The sequence below is a fragment of the Sturnus vulgaris genome, chromosome 2 (assembly GCF_052056855.1).
Source record: "Sturnus vulgaris isolate bStuVul1 chromosome 2, bStuVul1.hap1, whole genome shotgun sequence".
NCBI lineage: Eukaryota > Metazoa > Chordata > Aves > Passeriformes > Sturnidae > Sturnus > Sturnus vulgaris.
The window spans coordinates 86,309,968-86,329,999 of NC_142244.1; the positions used below are offsets into that span (position 1 = coordinate 86,309,968).

At 39.9% G+C, this 20,032-nt stretch overlaps 1 protein-coding gene across 1 annotated transcript; it reads right to left on the bottom strand.

The window, feature by feature from the left end:
* Nucleotides 1-2,316: 2,316 nt before the first annotated feature.
* On the bottom strand, nucleotides 2,317-19,230 carry RP2 (RP2 activator of ARL3 GTPase). The gene is made up of 5 exons (XM_014892407.2): nucleotides 19,033-19,230; nucleotides 9,329-9,994; nucleotides 7,572-7,686; nucleotides 6,329-6,414; nucleotides 2,317-4,898 (listed from the first exon to the last, which is right to left on the bottom strand). Exons 1-5 carry the CDS (start codon nucleotides 19,159-19,161, stop codon nucleotides 4,815-4,817), a joined length of 1,080 nt encoding a protein of 359 aa, XP_014747893.2. The 5' UTR covers nucleotides 19,162-19,230; the 3' UTR covers nucleotides 2,317-4,814.
* Nucleotides 19,231-20,032: the final 802 nt, after the last annotated feature.

Below are 20,032 nucleotides of genomic sequence, written 5' to 3' on the forward strand. Positions count from 1 at the left end.
TAAATTTAGCTTCATCATTTGGGTAGAACCTATAATAGCCTTTGCAGTTTGGGAACATCAGACAAACACTCATTTAAACACTGTTCAACAGCCTTTTAACATCACTGTAATTTCCTATCAACTTCTCCTGTTGTTTGAAGGACAAATTTTCTACAGTTGTTTTAGCAAAAGGATACAAACAAAATCCACAGATATTTGAAAGATCTCCTAGACCCTTGCAGCACTGGCAATTTTAAAGCCTTGAGCAATTGGAAAGAGGATGACTTATACTTTCATATGCTGGTTATATTGCTTAATATACATTCTGGGAAAATACTCAGATACTCTGGCCATGAAATCATACATAGCTGGGGATTATCACTAAATTCATTTAAAAAATTTAAAGAAAAGGAATGAGCAGTTGCACATTTTTCTTTATGTACTCAGAAAGATTCAGAGTTCTTTTAAAAGCTTCTCTCACTTCCCCCTCCTTTTCTTCTCTCTTACTCATAAGCAGTGATGAGTACATGTGCCTCAGGAAGACTCCAACCACAAACATTACCAGCAATAGTCTTACGGCAACTGGGTATTCTGAAGAGATGAAAGCAGTAAAAAGCATTCTTCTATCAAACTGGACATCAAGATATTAATGTCTGGACTGTTAATGCTCCATGACTCTCAGGCATTCAGCTAATCCTCCTGCACATCCTGTTTTTACCAGGTTTGATGTTTGCAAAGTTTTGCCATATGTACATGGTTGTGTTGAGAGACAGAGCTCAGAATAGACAGCTTTAGGAAAAAAGCTCCAGGATGGCAATACAGCAAATGATTACTTTTCAGAAATTGTTATCCTCAGCAAATTACTGTAGCTTATACTGCAAGCCCTGCAATCAATGCCCAGGGAATGGGGTGGATTCCCAGAGTCCTTAGAACATTTACTGCAGCAAAATGCAGAGCTACAACACGCACCTTCAGGAAATGCTACAGCCCATTGCACCATCCCACTCAAATCCATGGATGCTAGAGACAATACTTGCAATCAGCACTTATTCATAGCTTTTTAAACTGCTGGACTAGAATTTATGTTTTTGATCAGATTTAAATACACCTCAGGAGAGACGTTCCTGCAGACCTCCAAAGACCTATGTCACCCTTGTGGATTCAGGAGGCTTATTCATTAATTCAAAAAAGAAATGGCACAAAGGTCCCAATGAGTCAACAAGGAACTTGATAGCAAAAGACCTAGAGTTTAGGAATTAATCAGGCAGGCAAGTGGGCTGCTCTTAGGTATTAAAAGATTTATTTCACTATATCCTGCATTAAATTTTTAGGAAAACAGCCTGTGAAATCAACATATTTTAGAAGATACTATTATCAACACTGATTTAAATTTGTGCAGAATACTGAATTCTGTATTAATAAAATCTAAATACTTAAAAGCCAGCATTTAAATAAGAAAATATTCAGCTACAGAGTCATGCTTAAGTCAGTAAAACTTTTTTCCCTTTATTAGTTAGAATGACTTAAGCATGTATTTTGTAATAAAAGATTAAGACTGCTTTATGGAATTGAAAAAAATCTGTCCAAGTGCAGCCTAGTACGTGGATTAAAGTCATGCAAAAAATGCATGTATATTAGACATGACAAAAGACAGTGGGTGTTCTTCTAGCAACTGAGGCACAGATACTTCTTCATGTTCTTATTTAAAGAAGTGATTGGTAAAAATGATGAAAATACTTAAGGGCAGCTTTGCTATGACTCAGACACTACATAAAAATAAAAGATTATTAGGCAACTTGGATCCAACAGGGGTAACAAGATGGTTTTTAAATTGTAAAATTGTACAATAAAAGTGAAAGGTAAACCAAAAGCTTTGATACTTTAAAGCTTCACAATTTTACTCAATGTATTCAAAAGACAATTGTATTGATACAGTACTTTATGTTCTTTCCAAACATTTATGCTTCGTGACTCAGCTTGAAAGAGTCACATTACTGACCAGTTTAAAGCCATATTTGGAAATTTATTATATATGTTTACCTATTTTCAGAAGGATTTTACTGGTTTTCAGATATTAAATGGACCTACTTTCTAAATCAACAATTTTACTACTATAACCACCACAATCTCTAACTGAGGAAAAAAATCTCTGCTGTCAAAAAATCACCTTTTTCAGAGGATGAATGCCTAAAGAGTTAATGCTTGTTTTCGATTAGCTATGAGTATCTATTTCAAGATATATCCCTGTTTAAACATGGAAATCAGTTTTTCTACCTAATAAAATGTAATTATATTTTTCAATATACTATTATTTTTAAAAGTCTTCAGAGTCCAGAGTTCAAATATTTCAAATGTTTATTATGAATCACATTCACATTGTAATACAAATTACATTAAAAGCTACACGAGAAACGTACAAAGAATACATGAAACACGTACCATTTTGTAATGCATAGAATTCCTGACTCTTAAGCTAGAAGTGTTCTTAACACCTGTTAGCAAGAAAGGGAAATCAAAAGATAGATAAATAATTGGATTGAGAAGCTCCTTCATTATTTAGGGATTTTTTAATTAAAAATTCTTGATGTCGGTAAACAGACCATCCATGTTAAAAAAAAAACAAAACCAACACTGCTCTTTCCCAGCATGTAGAAAAGTTATTCCACTGTTTCAAGCCTAGATTAATTTTCAGTTAATCATCTTGTCCTCCAGCAAAAGGAGCCACAAAAGTCCGCTTAGCACTTTGTTTCCAGGGCAAGTTGATGATACAAAAAATAAGCTATAAACATACACATAATCAAGTGTCAGCATGCAACTTTGGAAATATTATATGTAAAAGTTTAGAGACCAAGGTAGTCTTGTATAAGTACTGCTGATACAAATCACATAATTACGGCTCTGAAGTACATTATACAATTTCAATGTACTGTCAATACCAAAATAATACATTTACTGTACATATCTAGATTAATTTCTGTACGTTTTGACTGATGAGTTGTGCTCGTACTTTGGAGAGCAAGATGAAAATTTTAGTTCTTTTTACAGCCTTACCTCATACTTACAAAAAAAAGAAAAAAGAAAAAATTTTGGCTGGCTAAGTGCAAGTAAGTCATAATTTCTGCTACCAGTTCGTTCTGGTGGTGGCTTGATTTTCTTTCACTTTGTCAAATAAAAACATTTCAAAGAAATAGCAATTTTCTTACCTCCAGTACACCAATGGTTTTGTTTATTCAGGAGATATTCTTCCTTATTTAATCTATGCATAACTATAACAAGAGGTCCTAAGAACATGTTCTCTAGTTTAAACTAATGGCAAGCATTTGCCCAGTAGCAACAAAATGACAGCTTAGAACCTCTCTTGGGCATTACAGAATTATGAATTTCAGAAGAAGAGATTCTTTCATGTGCTAACTCAAAAAAAAAAAAAAAAAAAAAGATGTGTTTTTAGCCACCCACTTTGGAGCTCCAGAGCTGTGAAACTGATGAGTCAAGACTCATTTTCAGTTAAGATTTGCAAGATCTTCCCTTTTGATGGATGACCATAATGAGGAAATTGCTTTAGCACCTCAACACATGCCCAATCCATTCAATGAATTGTAAAGGCTATGCAAACTTGCAAGCCATGTTTTAATTATGAAATTTGGTTTTGTGTGTCTCCATGCACAATTGGTTCAAGAGGGCTTGTAAACCTGGACTTAAGCTTCAAGTTCATGTAGAAAAATCAGTAAGGACTTAATATGCAAAAATAAATCAATCATGTATTTAATACTCATATAGATTTGCATTCTAATATGCATTATTTAGCAATAAGCATTATTATTAAACACTATTGAAATGCATCTCACAAAATGCTGATAGCACTTCTTCAGTCTGTCTTTAGAATTAATACAAAATAAATCCCATGGCAGTGTGTAGCACTTTATAACACTTTAATACTTCTCCATGTAAAAGCCATCTCCTGGGGTCTTGCAAGGAAGAAGGGGTTTTTAATGCCAAAGCCTTTCTCTGACTACTGGCTATGTCCCTTTTAGCAAACAACAATATTCTAGAGGTTTATTGCTCCAAGTGCAAAGAAATCTCCCCATGTGTGAGCTGGCAATGCCAGAGGCAGTTGTATCACCAAAGAACCTGAGCAGATCTTGGTGTAGCTTCAGCAGAGCATTCATGCTCAGGATTCACCTCAAAGCAGAAAAGCCTGGCAAGTTCTCACTTAGCAGAATGCTGTTGAGACAACTCCTACCATAAATGCTGCTGCAAACAACTTCATTCAAAAAGTGTGCCGAAGCAGAGTAAGCCAAAGTTACAAACCACTTTTGAAAGCAAGCTACAAGGAAAGTTCATTTCAGACTAAGTTTTCAGAAAAAGTCAATGACTACAGCTTCCTTCCTGGACCCCCAGCGAAGACAAATTTGCATGTGAGAAAATTTTGAAGGGCAAGTTTCATATAAATACACTTTCTAAACAATATCTGAGTGAAAGATAACAATTACTGTTGCATCAAACTTGGATCAGCACTGCACTTTTAAAATATGTATAACCATTAGATGTTGTCAAGAAACATTCAAGTGTCAATAGATGTTTAGAAATCACCGTAAAAAAAGTTAGTAGAAAAGCTCAATTGTTTTTGAAGTTAAACTTACATTTCAAACATAATGCACATGGCTATCTATGCAGTTTACTCCAGTTCAGATAAGGTGGTATTAAAACACACCAGTGGCTTTATAAAAGGGATATATGAGAAATACAAAACTAAATGATAAAGCTGCTGTGATGCTCAAGCCAAGTGACATCCAAGTGCTGAGACAAACCGTACATGAGGACCTTCATGCTAAACTTCACATTCCCATCTGCACGTCAGCAAAATTGTAGAAATTGTCTACATCTTGAGATGCTGAAGCTTTGCTTTCTGATACAAAAACCTGTTTTGTTAAACAAGAGAATAGTTATGCATGAGTAAAAGCAGTCATGCTCATTTGGAAGCAATAATGCTTATTTTTAGTTTTGCATTTCATGAGAGACAAAACTGTTGGTTCCCACTATGTTACAGAACAAATCCTAATATTCTCTCAGCCCTGATGCATCCACCATTTGTTGCTGTCCCCCTTTCCTAGCACACATGCTGGCTACATTAGCCCTTGCCTTCAGGATCAGGAGTTTGGAGCTTCATTATTCAGGGGTCACAGCTTTAGTTAGTGTCTATTTAGATGTATTTTGATTGATAAAGTCAACTCTCTCCAGGACAGCGGAGGAAAAATAAATACACAAAATCCTTAGACTACTACTTTCCTTTAACAGAAAGGGAGAGTTTGTAAGAAAGACTTCCTTGTGCTATATTACCCTCAAAAAACTTCATTGCTTCTCCAGCAGATGCCTATTTTTTTAAGTAACTTCAATTACTTTTGCATTCTTCAAAAATTTACCAATGTATGTTAAAGTCCAAGCTCCAAAACAGTCACTTTGAAAGCTTTCAGCAGATGAACAACAATTGTCTTAGGCTATACCCAAACAGTCGAGTGTAACAGAGAACACTGTGGCTCTTCACCCATCTTAGCATGCAAGCATTAGCCTCAATCAAAAAATTAAACGAGATGACTTATTACAAGATGACTGCTTTCCAGAAACTGGGCAGCCTAGTTCCAAGTAAGTCTTTTGAAAGGAACTGAAAGACAGCAAGGAGCTGTCTCAATAATGTCTCAAAGACATTATTCTAGTCTTCTTTGAACAGCTGCCTGAAAGCAAAGGGTTTGTCACTCTCCTGTTATCAGGAGTGCTCTAAATGTTTCCATAAACTTTTTTGAAGCCATTGCCATTTAGAGTAAGGGAACAGCAAGGAAAGAGGAGGTGTGGTGTAAGAAAGCTAAAGTGAAAGAGGCTGACAGAAGAAAAAAGAATACTGTCTTTGAAGGAAGGCATTCTGTGGTATCCTGCACAGCAAAAGTAAACATGGAAAAAAGTTGAAATCCCATCATATTCTCTTTGTCATGGTTTAATAGACAGGACACTACAAAGTTAAGTGACTAAATCCAAGACTTGAAGTGGAACTTTTTTGTACTATAATTCTAGAATTTGATTTTGCTATAATATGAAGTAGCAGTTTTAAGTGGAAATCGTGTATTCTTCAGTGGATATGGGGATCCAGAACTCTCTTTCCTAGGACAATGTTCTTGTCACCAACAAGTAACTCATGTTTTCAGTACAAAAAAACCAAAACAACAACAAAAAGATATTCCAATTTTACTACCCATGAACCTTACAGAGATTGTGTAGTATGTCAACACTGTATCTTGACCATGAAATAGCTCAGATGTTCTGTAATATTTTCTGTGAATAAAGCAATACACCAGCTTACCTTGGTCCCACTAAAAACTTCATTTATAGTGCTTTGGCATTGTTCTACAGCACCATCTCCATTGAATTCCAAAGCAACCACTGGACCTAGAAAATAGTTTCATCTAAAAATCAATAATGCTTTTAAGCTTGGCATTGAAACAGTAGATTTCTCAACCCATAGGGAATTGTGAAGCTTGCAAGAAGCATTTTTTTTTTGCTTGAGCAGCCCCATAACAGCAGATAAAGAATTAAAAAGGCTCAAACACATTACAAAAAAAAAAGTATAGTGTTATCTGCAATTCCATGCTCTTTTTATTTTTTCCCAGAGATTTGGGCAAGATTCCAGTTTTACTTCTTGAAAGGCAGCAATAGCACAAAAATGCTAAGGAGTGCAAGGCATCATGGAAGTGAGTCAGACTATGCTGCTCAAATAGTGAGCCATTTCAGAGACATCTGGAATGGGACTGAGTCATTCAAGCATTTTTGCCTCAGCCCCAAGATAGCGAATTGCCTGATTTTTAGACTTGTTCTCACCCACTATTTGCAGATCTGCTTTCTCTGGTTTCATTCTGAACATGGTATTTCTTCCCACATAACTGCAATACAGCCCATAAGTTAGACTATCATAAGTGCAATGACTTTTGTCCTATTCTTGCAATGAGCACCTCTCATGTCACCATGAAAAAAGCTGCATTTGCTATCAAGTTTGGGAATGTGTAGTGAGCTTCAGCAAATAACAGATAACAAAATGTCAGTACTTCTGTAAGAAGAGAAAAAACCCAGCAGTGGTCATATCAATAGAAAGGCTTTTGAAATTCTCTGACAGTACACCAGATATAAACAAGAATTTTGAACACCTATCTGCTTTACATACATCTATACTAATTCATTTAAATAATTTATACAGAAACACTGAAACACTGCTCAGTGGCTGAGCAGCACTGGTGACAAGTTAGAAAGAGTCTAAAAGCATGAGCTCTTTTGACCTCTCCTGTCAGATCTCCATGTGCCACTGCTCCTGAGCTATGCAGTTGGACCACTAGAGGGAGAGCAGAAACACAAAATACTTGTGAAATAACTCATTTCTGATGCCTTCAGGAGTTTTGGCTGGTTTAGGGCCTCACTGAGGCTTCCAAAACTCATCTCAACAGGTTTTACATTATGCCCTTGAAACATAAATTTGTTCTTCATTCGTCTTTCTTCTCCAGCACTCTCTAGTGACAGATTTCTATATCACAAGGAGAAAGAAAACACAAACTCACCTTTTTCCAGCAGTGGAATGAATTCTAACGCACTCTGCTGGAAAACTCTGTGAGCATCTTCTGCCTTCATTAAGACTTCTTTAGTCTGTACCAGCTGAAAGCCTTTATTAGTCATCTGTTAACAGAGAAAGAATTCATGTTAAAAATGCTTCTAAGGCAGAGTTCAATTTGAGTATCCATATTACACTGTCATAGACTCTTTTTACCCATACACATTAAGTCTCAGAGCAAAGGGACCCTTTTAGCTCTTCTCAGACATGATTTGCTTTCTCTACACTTCTGTTTATTTTCATTCCATTCACCCATATTTTCTCCTCTGCCCTAGTGCACCTAGAGGAATAAATGTGAATGTTTTTGTTTCATATATTAGGGCCCAGGGTTATGTGTTTTTCCTCACAATTCCTCACATGCAGAAACTAATGGGAGTTAAAGGCATTCAGCATCTGGAAACAAGCAGTCAATTCTCTTTAGTCTGCAATAGCCTAAATAGTTCAGTCAAGCATTAGCTCAAACTCTCATCTATCCACTGCTGAAGTTTTCACTTTTGGAGCAATAGTTAATGTTTGAAAACACATATATACATCCCATCCCCACATTTTTATTCCAAGTCTAATATGAAACTAACAGCATGTGGGAAAGGAGCAAATACATTTTTACTTCCAAAACATCCATTAACCCAGTTAGATTTCCACAGAAACTCACTAACTAGTCCTTTAGCATCTTCTTAACTCCAACTTCTAAATAACTACAAACAGAGGAGAACACATCTAGTACCCTCCTCCTTTAGCTATTCCTTCAACAGAAAAGAAATCACCCATAAGCATCATTATCTCCCTTCACCCAAGTAACTCAGTAGCTCAGTCCCATAAAAGTCCAGCTGGGCAGTGGGGAGGCAAGGAGACACCCTATAGCTTTCTTTCCTTGAAGATAAAAACCCAAGGGAAATAGCTCCACCACATGTTTAGTTGATTGTAGAACACTGTGATCAGCAGCTTCTGCAGATACCACTCTCAGATGCTGTAGCCCATGGTTACTGGCTCTGCTCTGTGACATCCTTGGCACTTCAGAATGGTGAAAGCAGCCAGCCACTCCCAGGTTTTAGCCCCAGGAAAGTACAAATTCAGCCAAGTTTGGAAGCTGCTGTCTCACAGGAGAAAAAAATAAAATACTAAGGAAAAGGGAAAAAAAAAGACCAATAAAAAAGCTCTTTAAGTCATTGAAGACAGCTGACCAGCCATGACAAATATTCACTGCCCCTTTATGACAAAAGTTCCAACACCGGATGACACAGGGGATACATTTTAACACTTTTTTTTTTTTAAAGATTCTCTGTTAGTACTGGAAAAGCTTTCAGGACAGACTTGTTAGCTGAGACTTTCAAGACAATAGCTAACAAGTTAATTGCTTACAACCCTTTCACAAGCATTGTCAATCACTTAATCTATAGTTGACCAAGTTCATCAAATCAACTACACATTTTCTTCAGAGCATCACATTGCTGTGCCATGATGGAAAAGTACACCAGAACTGTCAGAGCATAGATGTGCCACTCACAGGATGTCAGCTGTAAAGCAACTGACTGATCAGATGAGATTCAGCCTCCTACCTTGCTTTAAGGTTTTAAACAATGAAGTTGATCAGTATGGTCAGTAGACAAACAGAGTCTCTATATTCCCCCTTCAGGGAGAATCAGAGGCTGTCCAAAAGAAAGTTTAATTAGGAATTGAAAAACCTGAATGAAGACAAAGGTTGCTTACCTCATCAATTAACTTCCTGGCATTTGCAGTTGTGTAGTCACCAGCAAAAAACACGACCAAACACGATTCATCACTGTTTTTCTGTCTCTGCCCTCGAGTTATTGGTATTATGCTCTTTGCAGCATCAGTAGAAACCCTGACGGCTTTCAGCTCCTCAGAGCTGGGAAGAGGAACATAATCTTGGACTGCAGCAGTTTCAGGCAAAAGGCCCCAGTTATTTTCTCCAGACACAGGGGTAAAGTCATGGATGTTGCTCCATGTGTTATTGAAGATACTCAGACCAGCATCTTTAAATTGTAAAGCAAGCTCGGGATAATAGTACTGGAAACATCCAAATTTCATACCTGTGGAGGACTCAATAATGGGCTGGGTGGCACAGCACAAGAACACCTCCAGCTTTCTGCAGTCCCGCGTGCGGAACTGTTGGCAGGCAACCACACATTTACAGTCTTTGCAGTCACGGAAAAACACGCTGCCTTTTATTGGTCCTAAAAAGATTTGGCAATTGACACAGTCGTCAATCGTGATTGTAGCAGAATGGTCAAATATGTAGATTTTGCAGTCCTCGCAGTCTTGGATGACAAATTGTTGCCCTGCTACTTTTCCAGGCAGTCGACCCACAGTTTCATTTTTAAGTCCGGAGAAAGTGTAATCTTTGGGGTCAATCTGAAGAAGGAATAAAACAAAAACCAAGGTTAAAGTTTTCAAATGCAGAGAATATGATAATGCTAAATGCCCATTGACTTGCACTGATTGAAGTACCACTGAATTATACAGGATAAACTGCCACAAGGGTCTTCAATGAGTCATGAAAGATCAGAAGCAACTCTTAAGTAAACTACTGGAATACACAGTATTCAGATACAAGAAATGAAACTACACTTCTGAGATGCTCCACGGGAATAAAAAAAAACAACAACTCAGTTTGTCCTCTAATAAAGAAAGGGGCAAGGGGAGCTAGTTTTAACTATGGACTCTAAACTGTTTCAACAAGGATTACAATTCTTGGTAGAGTAATAAATGCAATAAATCAATTGTCCAACATACTCAAAGATTCATAAAGCCAGTGTAGCTGTGGAAAGGGCTTTTAACCCTTTAAGTGCAGCGGAAATAAGATGTACAGCTACATAGTCGTTTCTCATGATAGAAAGAAAGAGACAAGTTTATTCAGAAACAGACTTGGTTTTATAGCATGACTCGCAATTCCAAGAGTAGAGAAAAGGTGATTGGTTCAGAGAGAAGGCACCCTATTTCCAGGGCCTGGTCACGTACTACAACAGGTGTTCTGTCTTGTTATTAATTCCTTTTTATTTTGACCAAATTATCATCCTGGGAGAAATTCTCCCTAGCCTTGAGCTAGGGTAGCTTATCGGCTGGGAACACAGCTGTAAAGCTCCAGCCTGGAATATTTTTCAGGCTGTAATTTTCTTACTTTCTCAATATGTGCCCCACAAGCCAGAGATACACAGTATTTCCTTTTTGAGTAACTTTCTTGGTCATATTTTAGGGCACCTCAACACATTGCAAGGAAACCTTGTTGCTGTCAAGCAGTATCTTCTCTACTATGTTTGCAAACTACAGAGAGCTCATTACTCTGCGCCACAGCATTATCTCGTGCTAACAATGAGAAGATTTTTGTGCTAACAAAACATACAAGATTGTTTTAACTATGTCCAAGAAGCAAAAACTGGCAGTGGTGGTACAGGGGACATGTTTGCAGATCTCCTCTTCACTCCAGCATCCCTCTCACTGGGGCAGAATACTTGAGGGAGGCTGTGGCTTTCCCTGAGTCTCTCCTTTAGGGAGCGGCAACTCACGAGCCACACAGCACCTAGGATGGATGTAATACAGGTGGAAAGCATGAATAATATGGCCCATGCTGTCCTAAAACCAAAGGAATCTGAGCTGGTTTATTTCTAGATATAAATTAAGTCTCAAGCCAACCAGAATTCCCGGAGCAAATTCTTCTCTGCCCTCTGGTAAAAGCTCATTACAATAGCACTTAGAAGTGGACGAGTGAATGACTAACACAAGATCAATTCAGCAACTTGCTATTTGATTATCAGCCTTGATGCTCCTAAAATTAGCTGTACTATCACTAGTTATCATGCATTACCACAGTTTCAGTGCAGTCTAATTTCTAAAAAAAGCTTCTTCCTAGCATGTCAAATATTGACACAATATTCAGAGACCAGCAAAAGGCATAAACCAGAACAGGCTAGCACCAGACATTCATGAAACCAGCCCAGGTAGCTTTTGACTGGAACAGCCAAAGGAATCTAAAAATCTCTACCACCTGATAAAACGTGTTTCATTCTATGCAACATATATGACCTTCAGACAAGAAAGGAGATTTGCAGCTGATGAATATTCCAAATAAAATGCAAGTAGAGGCCATGAAGATGGCTTCCTAGAATTTTCTCCTCAATCATATTTAATACCACTAGTATACATCCAGGAAAGTTAGCTGGAAGTGTTACAAATAAAATTGGGAGACTTAAAAGGTAAGGGACACCTCATGGAGTCCCACAGTCAGTCACACAGCATGCTTTGGATTCAAACTCTCCAAGGTCTTGAGTCTCAAGCAATGTTACATATTTGATCCATTTACAAGTTATTTACCCTCATATTCTCTCTTACTTGAAAACATAAATACTAAAATTTCTTTTAAACATATTCTTCCCAGGCATCTCCTAGAACATTTATATATGTTTGTGTGTTTATGCATTGTTGGTGTTGGTTTTTTTTTAATAACCATGGGAGACAGACTTACTGCTTTCAAAAGACACACAGAGGAACAGTTACTTCTCTTAGGAATGAGAAGCTGAGTGTTTCCAGAACTTACAGCTTTTTTTAAACTTGGAACCTAAGCACTTCTTTCTGAATTGCTCTGCTCTACAAAGCCTCTGAAGCAGCACTAGCTCATCCGATCCAGTGGCCTTTGCAAGGACATGCAAATCTTTACTTTGCAATTTCATTTAGGCCTAGGTGAAAAACACTGGTTAGTCAGGAAACTCACAGCTTATAGACAGTTTCAAATAAGAGTTTTTGAGTAAGAACAGTAATCAAGTTAAAGATAACAGCTTATTATCAGATTCAGGAGCTCCTCTTTATTTGCCTGTTTTCCAGAACTAAGAGTTCCACCCTGGCACAGCTTTTACGTCTCAGTTTGTTAAACATGCCAGGGAAAATTTGCACATTTCCTTTAATTTTGCTTTGCAAATACCCTTTTAAAGACTAAGAGTATTTATTGATTAACACTGCAGTATAGACTGGAGAGACTGCATTAAATAGATTTGATACTCTCTCCCTCCATTGGGTTATTGCCCCTGAGAGGAGGAAATATAAGACTATAGCAGATATAAATATTTCACTTCTGAGTAAAAGAAACATGCCAGAGAAACAGGCCTGAAGGTGGAGCTATGATTTTGAGGATGCATTCAACAGGTCCTTATATGCTCATAGGATTACAGAATAGTTTAAATTGGAAAAGACCTCTTAGTCCATCAAGCGCAACCATTAACCTGATACTGCCAAGTCCACCACTAAATCATGTCCCCAACTGCCACAACTACACATCTTTTAAATACCTCCAGGGATAGTGACTCAACCACCTCCCTGGGATGCCAGGGAATGCTTAATGTTTCCATTAAGAAATTTTTCCTTATGTCCAATATAAGCCTCCACTGGAGCAACTTGAGGCCTTATCATCTTGTCCTATCACTAGATACTTGAGAGAAGAGACCAACCCAGACTTCCTACAGCCTCCTTTCAGGCAGTTGTAGAGAGCAACAAGGTCTACCCTGAGCCTCCTTTTCTTCCAACTAAACAGCCACAGCTGCTTCTCATCACACCTGTGCTCCAGACCCTTCACCAGCTCCATTACCCTTCTCTGGACATGCTCCAGCACTTCAGTTTCTTGAAGTGAGGAATCCAGAACTGAATAGAGGATTTGAGGTACAACCTCAACAGTGCCAAGTACAGGTCATGGCCCTAGTCCTGCTGGCCACACTACTTTTCATACAAGCCAGGATGCCATCAGCCTTCTTAGTTCATGTTCACCATCTCTGAAGTGTTCAGGTATCATCAACAGGTTAATATTAAATCACTGCAACCACTTTCCTTCCCCTGACCGTGAACATCAACTGCTCCTTAAGTTCCATCTTGGCAACATAGGAAAAAACGCAGGCTAGGAAAGCAAAAAGAAACAGAAGAAAGCAGCATCTGCAGTCTTGTACAACCATAACCAGGGCTATGTACATTTCTCTGCCCATTCATTTGGTGGTCCACTGCCTATAAAATCTTAAGCATGTGGCAGGTCAGGAAAACTCAACTATTTGATAACTCATCTACTTGTCCTTTGTATTTGGTAAAAGGTTCAAAACACTTTGTCCATACCCACCCATCTCACCCAGACAGACGCTTTACTCTCCAGCCCTTAACAGATTTTTTAAATGTCTTTTTTTCCCCAAGCTGATATAAGTTCAAAAGGTAACCGTATTCACAGTGGTAACTTCCAATATCTTCAGCTGAATTTAAAATATTCTTACAGTAGATAGAGTGATACATTAATAGATATTGGCACAACTCAGGAGTTGAAACCTTCTATCTGAAGTGGCCATGCACACAGGTTCAGGAATTACTCCATAGAATAACCTAAAATAACCAGATGTGATGATGAAAAAGTTAGTCCTTTTTTAGGGCTAACATTTTTTTCTTCTCAAAACAGGCACAGAAGCCTAGTTTTGGTTATTAGCAATTACAACGATGATAAGTCTGTTACAAAGGGCTAGAGGACAAATTGTAAGGAGCAAGGATTTTAAAAGAACAAACAAAAGGAGAGAAATGAAGGCAAACGAGTTTGTCATGACTGTTTACAGCTCTAGGACATCCTGTTACAAGTGCAAGGTGTATTAAGTAGCTTTCCTTCCTGCAAACACTTGTCTAGCAAGAAGGTCAGAGGCTATGTGAAAGCTGCATGTGACATACCTCTCTTCAGCCACCATTATCCAGTTTACTGGCACCAAAACTGGGCAGCTCCCATTTGGAAGAAGACTTAGGAATACTAGACCTTCACAGTTATTAGTGATAATTGTACCTGGAATAATAAATTATCCCAACATCTCGAAGTGTTTCTGGTACGAGTTCATGTCTTAGCAAAACTTTTTCACAGGGTCCATCAGGGAAGGAATTTCAGTCAACAGTGACATGCCCCTAAAAATATGAGAAGTTACTGCTGTTCTTAACATGTTACAGTTCTCCTCTAGTTACCCATGTCTAGGTTGCTGAGCAAACAGTTTGTAAAGTGTTTCTAAATCACTTACACTAAAGTCTTTTCTTTTAAACATAATTCTCAAAAAATCATCCCCTAACTCTCTAAGTCACTACAGATGGCATTTCAGAAATGAACATATATATAGCTGATGACATAAAAAAGTTGGCTGCTGACCCAATGACATTAAAAGCTACAGCTATAGGATAGGCATACCAACTTAAGAAGCTTTAAGCACTATTTTTGTCAGCAGGGGAATTAACATAAGGGAAATAAGAAAGAAAAGTGCATTCCCAGGCCTAGACACTTCTGCATATTCATACTTGCATGGGTTTGGTGCCCTCAAGTAATGAGTTGCAACATCCTCTGGAGATTGCTTGTTGAAGTTACTCAGCCACTGGCAGATTTCAAGATTCTTGCACAAGAAAAGGTGTAAAGAGTAGAGCAGGTTCCTGTCACTAGCAAACAGGGGGTTTTTTTGTTTCGGAGCATCTCCTGCACACCCTGACATTAAAAGTGGCCAATACAACAGTCTGAATGTTCATGCTTTTCCATATTGCCCATAACAGCATAGAACAGTTATTCACATTCAGCAAACCACTGTCAAATTCTGCATACAGAAAAAGTGAAAGAAGAAAGGAAGCTACCACAGGCCTGTATTTGATCTAACTGGAAATATTGTTTAATATCAACCTTCTGACTGCTTCTCAGTTGATCTGACCACATTTTGAGAAGCATAAGAGAGATACATTGGATTTAGGGACAAAATAATTCACTGTTTAGAGAAAAAAAAAAAAAGTTATTGTATTAATATTCCAAAATAAAATACTAAATGGCTACATAAACAATATCTAGACAATTCAAGATGCCCAAGTCAGCTCAGACCATTCATGAAGAATCCTCAAAAGTAAGGTAACAAAAGACTATCTATGATTTAGGCAAAAAGTTAAACTTCTCGAGGTTTTTTAACTGTTTAAATACAGCTACATAGCACGACACCAATGATCACTGCATGTTTCCTATCAACTAAACCAGCTGAGTTGCGAATCAGTTGACATAAAACAAAACTTTCCTTGTTCCCCCTAAAAGTAAAAAAAATATCTGGGAAGCAAAGTTCCTCTAAGCTCTAAATGCCAACTGTGATCATAATTAATCTAATCTTACTTACTGGAACATGAGATAACAGCAAAAAAGATGATGCAGTCCTTTTGTTTCTTCTCCTGTGGAAGTCATGAGTGTATCTGCCATCACAAGACACAAAAGCCCCAGTTCCTGTCTGTACATCCCCACACTCAGTTACTGCTGTTAGCCATGCAGTGGGAAAGGAAAACAATCCATGTGGAAAGCTAGCTGAAGAAGGCTGAGAAGGACAGAGCACTACTAAGTTCCTCTCCTACACTTGGTCAGAAAGAGACTCTCATGACAGCCCAAAGACATCAAGACACATAATAAGCCCTCAGGATGCAATAACATCAGACTCTGAAATAAAGTGTGCTCTACTTACACTCATAGACTGAGAATCCCAGAGCAGCAAGAAACTGAATATTCGTCTTTCTCCTTTCTGTTTTCAAGATAATCTCATCCTTTGGTTCTTCTACTGTGCCATAAGTAATCTTCACACAGTTCTCTGAACCCAAGGCTCAGTAAGCATTACAGAGACTACAGCAGATCTACAATGAAATCTAAATTTGATTAAATTGTGTATACCTTAAAACTTCTGTCCTCACTTAATAAAGCCACATAGAAATCTGAAAAGGCTCCTCAAATTCATATGTTTTCCTTAATTTCAATTCAACTATCAGCATCTTATAATACTTTCTATTTAGAATTTTCTACCACATTGTCCATTTTTGGGACTATTACACAAGAGTTACATGGTCACTGGGATATCATCATATTACTCTTTGACTAGGGCTACACTAGCAGAGTGTCACTACTAATCATCTTCTGCCATCAGAACATGATTAAAATAGGCTCAACTAGCAATGATGACCTTCAGAAGCAGAAAAAATAGTTTTGTTAGAGGAACCCCTCAGGTTCAGTCACCCCTCTAGACATCCCTAATCACACAAATATGCACCCAAGTGTGCCTACATTTTTCTGCCATGTCAGCATGGCATTATTTTACAGGAAGACAGCTGGAGTGTCTGAGCAGCAAGACATACCTGTAAGAACATACAGAGCATAGTTTACAAAAACTACAGACAATTGCCAAACCTGCTTGTAAAAGTGCACTATATAACCACAACTGCATCACCAAGTAGGAGAGCCTAAAATTAGAAACACATACCCAATTCAAATGGTGGAAAAAAACATCAAAAGACAACTTAGCACATTTGTTGACAGAGTTGAGGTTTTCAGGGTTTAGAATACTATTCAATGCACTTGATGAAAAAATAAAGGAGCCTTGATGCCACAAGTTTTCCGACTTCAATTTAACTTTGTATACAAACACAAACTTGTGAAAGAAATATATGTGAAGCGTCAGAAATGAGAAAGTAATAGACAACAGGACAAGGTATCACAGACAACATTTAAAGCTACTACATGAACACTGACAGGGTATTGCTTAATACAAACTAGGATCAACAAGTTTAGTTGTTGAACCAAGTGCTCAGCACTCTTTCACCTCCAAGGTAAGGTGACTTCAGATGCTTTCCTGGTTTAATGTATTAATCTTACACCCAAAAAAAGCCCAATGAAAAATAAGGCTGCAAAGAGAAAGAGAAATGAACTTAGACGTTAAATAGCCATTCTTAGGCTGTACAGTACAAAATTAAGCAGCTAATTTGATGGCTCACACTGTTCACTAGCACAGCCTAAATTCACTGATTCTTCTGGTTTCAAAGAGTCTTTTATAGAAAGGGAGGAAGTTTTACATGCAATACATGGCTGTGGGTTTTTTTTGCTCCACAGAGATAGATTGTGGGAGCTGTAACAGTTTCATATGTTAGTGTGAGCCTACTTCCAGCAAGTTAACAACAATCATCTCCTTAGCAACAAGGCCGGCTATTCTGTGGATCAAGTCTTTCTATATCCTAACTTTCCTTCTTTTCGTTTTCAAAGTTAACTGTATATAAGTAGATGGGGATAGAAAAAAAACTCATACCTGTTGAGCTTTAACTGGTGAATTTGCTCTAAAATTGAAAAATAGTATTCCAAAGCCATATTTAGTCACTTACTTTTAGACAAAGTTTTGTTCTGTCGCTCTAAAATATGGCTTCACTATAGCCCCTCCTGTTGCGATAATAGTCTCTGTACAAGTGACAGGCTGTTATCCTCCCCTTCTCTGTCCGCTCCCTAAATATCCAGTCACAGCAACAAGCCCAACACAGACTGCTCATCTTTATCCTCTAGGAACGATTCCTCCAGGCCATGCGCACGCTCTCTAGCTCATCTCCAAGCTTGCCTTAATCTACTTGGAAGACTTAAGGGACACCCTAGAGCACCTGGCCAAGTTTAGAAAACAAGCAAGCTAAACATTCAAATAAGTTCACACATTTTCTTTTCCGTACTTTTAAAATATGGCCTAAAGGTTTGCAGATTTTGCTTGTTGAAACCACATCAATTAAGTTTATCACCCCAGTTTCTGCTTTCCCCACCCGAAGGCAGCTGGAGAGGAGAGGAAGAGAGGCCTAGTAGGGCTACAATCTCATTATATATTTAGGAAGTGAAACTTGAAATGAGCCTAGGAAGAAATACATTTTATCCAGCATTTAAATGCTTTCCCGCTTGAGTCCTCCAGGAGCTCTGGAAACAGCATGAGGAAGGGTTTGTAATTTTAAGGGCTAATAGGCTAGTTCTACTTCCTCTTAAAAAAAAACCAAAAAAACCCCAGCGCAAACACCCAAGCAGGAAGAATCAATGTAGACAGCCAGGACACACTGCAAGCCTTTTATGCCTCTGCTACAATGCCAGGTGCGGTGACTCGCCCGGGCACAGATCCCCAGCCATTAATCCCGGTTTGCTCGAGTGAAGCACGCACCCAGGGGACTCCGCGCTGCATCAGGAATCCCGAGGGCAGGCAGACACCCGTGGGGACTGTCACAGCCAAGCTGCTTGCCCACAGGGCGCTGTCCCACCGGGAGGCAGCGCCAGCCCCCTCCGGAGCAGCCCCGCAGCGGGACCGATCCTCGCACCGCCGGCAGCCGCGGCACCCAGCGCGCCGCCCTCTCCGCTCGCACAGTTTGAGACTGCCTGGTAAAATCCTTAGGCTAAACACTTTTTAATTGCTCAAATTAACGCACTGAACTGCGCGGACCGAGCCGTAACAGCGGGACGGGGGAAGGCATGCTCCCTGTTGGAGCACACACCCTGCTTAAACCCCGGGCGGCAGGAGCGGGCGAGACTTTGCCCATTGAGAGAGGCGATACCCCAGCCCCAGCCCCAGCCCCAGCCCCAGCCCCAGCCCCAGCCCCAGCCGGGGCGGTACCTTGGCTCGCAGGTCCCAGCTGTACTGCGGCGCCTTCTGCTCGCCGGCGGCCGCATCCTGCCCGGCTCCCTGCAGCTGCTGCTGGCCGCCCTGGGCCGGCTTCCTGCGGCGGGAGAAGAAGCACCCCATGGCGCTGCTGCCGCCGCCCGGCGGGGAGAGGCTGGCAGCGGGAAAGGGCTCGCCAGCGCCGCGCCGCCCCGCCCCGCCGGCTTCCGGTTTTCCCCCGTCTCCCGTAGCGACCGCGACATTTCCCCCCGCCTTTCCCTTCCCCTTCCCCGCCCCGTCCTGCTCCAACCATCGCCTCCGGCCCGCGGAGGCGCCTGGACGGGGCGGTGCCGAGGCAGCGCACCCGGGGGACCGGGGACGAGGGGGCAGTGCGGCTGTGTCAGTGACCGCCATCGCTCCCTCGCCCCGCGGAGGGTTCCCCCGCCCGTCCCGCGGGAGCGGCTCGGAGGAGCCGGAGGCTGCTCCTGAACCCAGCGCTCTCCCGAGGTGAAACCTGTGTCCCGCCCGGAGCCGTGTGCGGGTTCAGCTGTGGAAGTCGGAGGCAAAATGCCCGGTACGGCGTGTAAATACAAACCGACTAACCCTGCATCTCGTCATTTTCTTATGGATACACTGGCGCGGTCCCCTCGGGACGCGTGCCACCGCCGTGCTCGCCTCCCTGAAAGGGCTGCCCCAGAAGACCTGGCTTCTTGCAAGCGTTCCAGAGCAGCAGAAGCAGCAAGTTCTGCTGCTTTGTGCCTCCCTTTGCAAATAGTCGGGCTTCCTCTATTGGGTTGTGGTTTGTGAGTTTGTTATTTGGCTTGGTTTTCTTTGGCTGTTTTTTTTTTTTTTTCCCCAGAGGAAAAAAACACGCTTTTTTAAAATCAGACTGTCCAACCAGTCAAAAACATTTTTCCTGAGATTTTACGGATTTGATTTCTGTGGTTGAGGCGAAATACTTTAAAAATGGCTCTGATACTTTGTTCAGTTCCTTCAGAAAGTATCCACCTGCTCT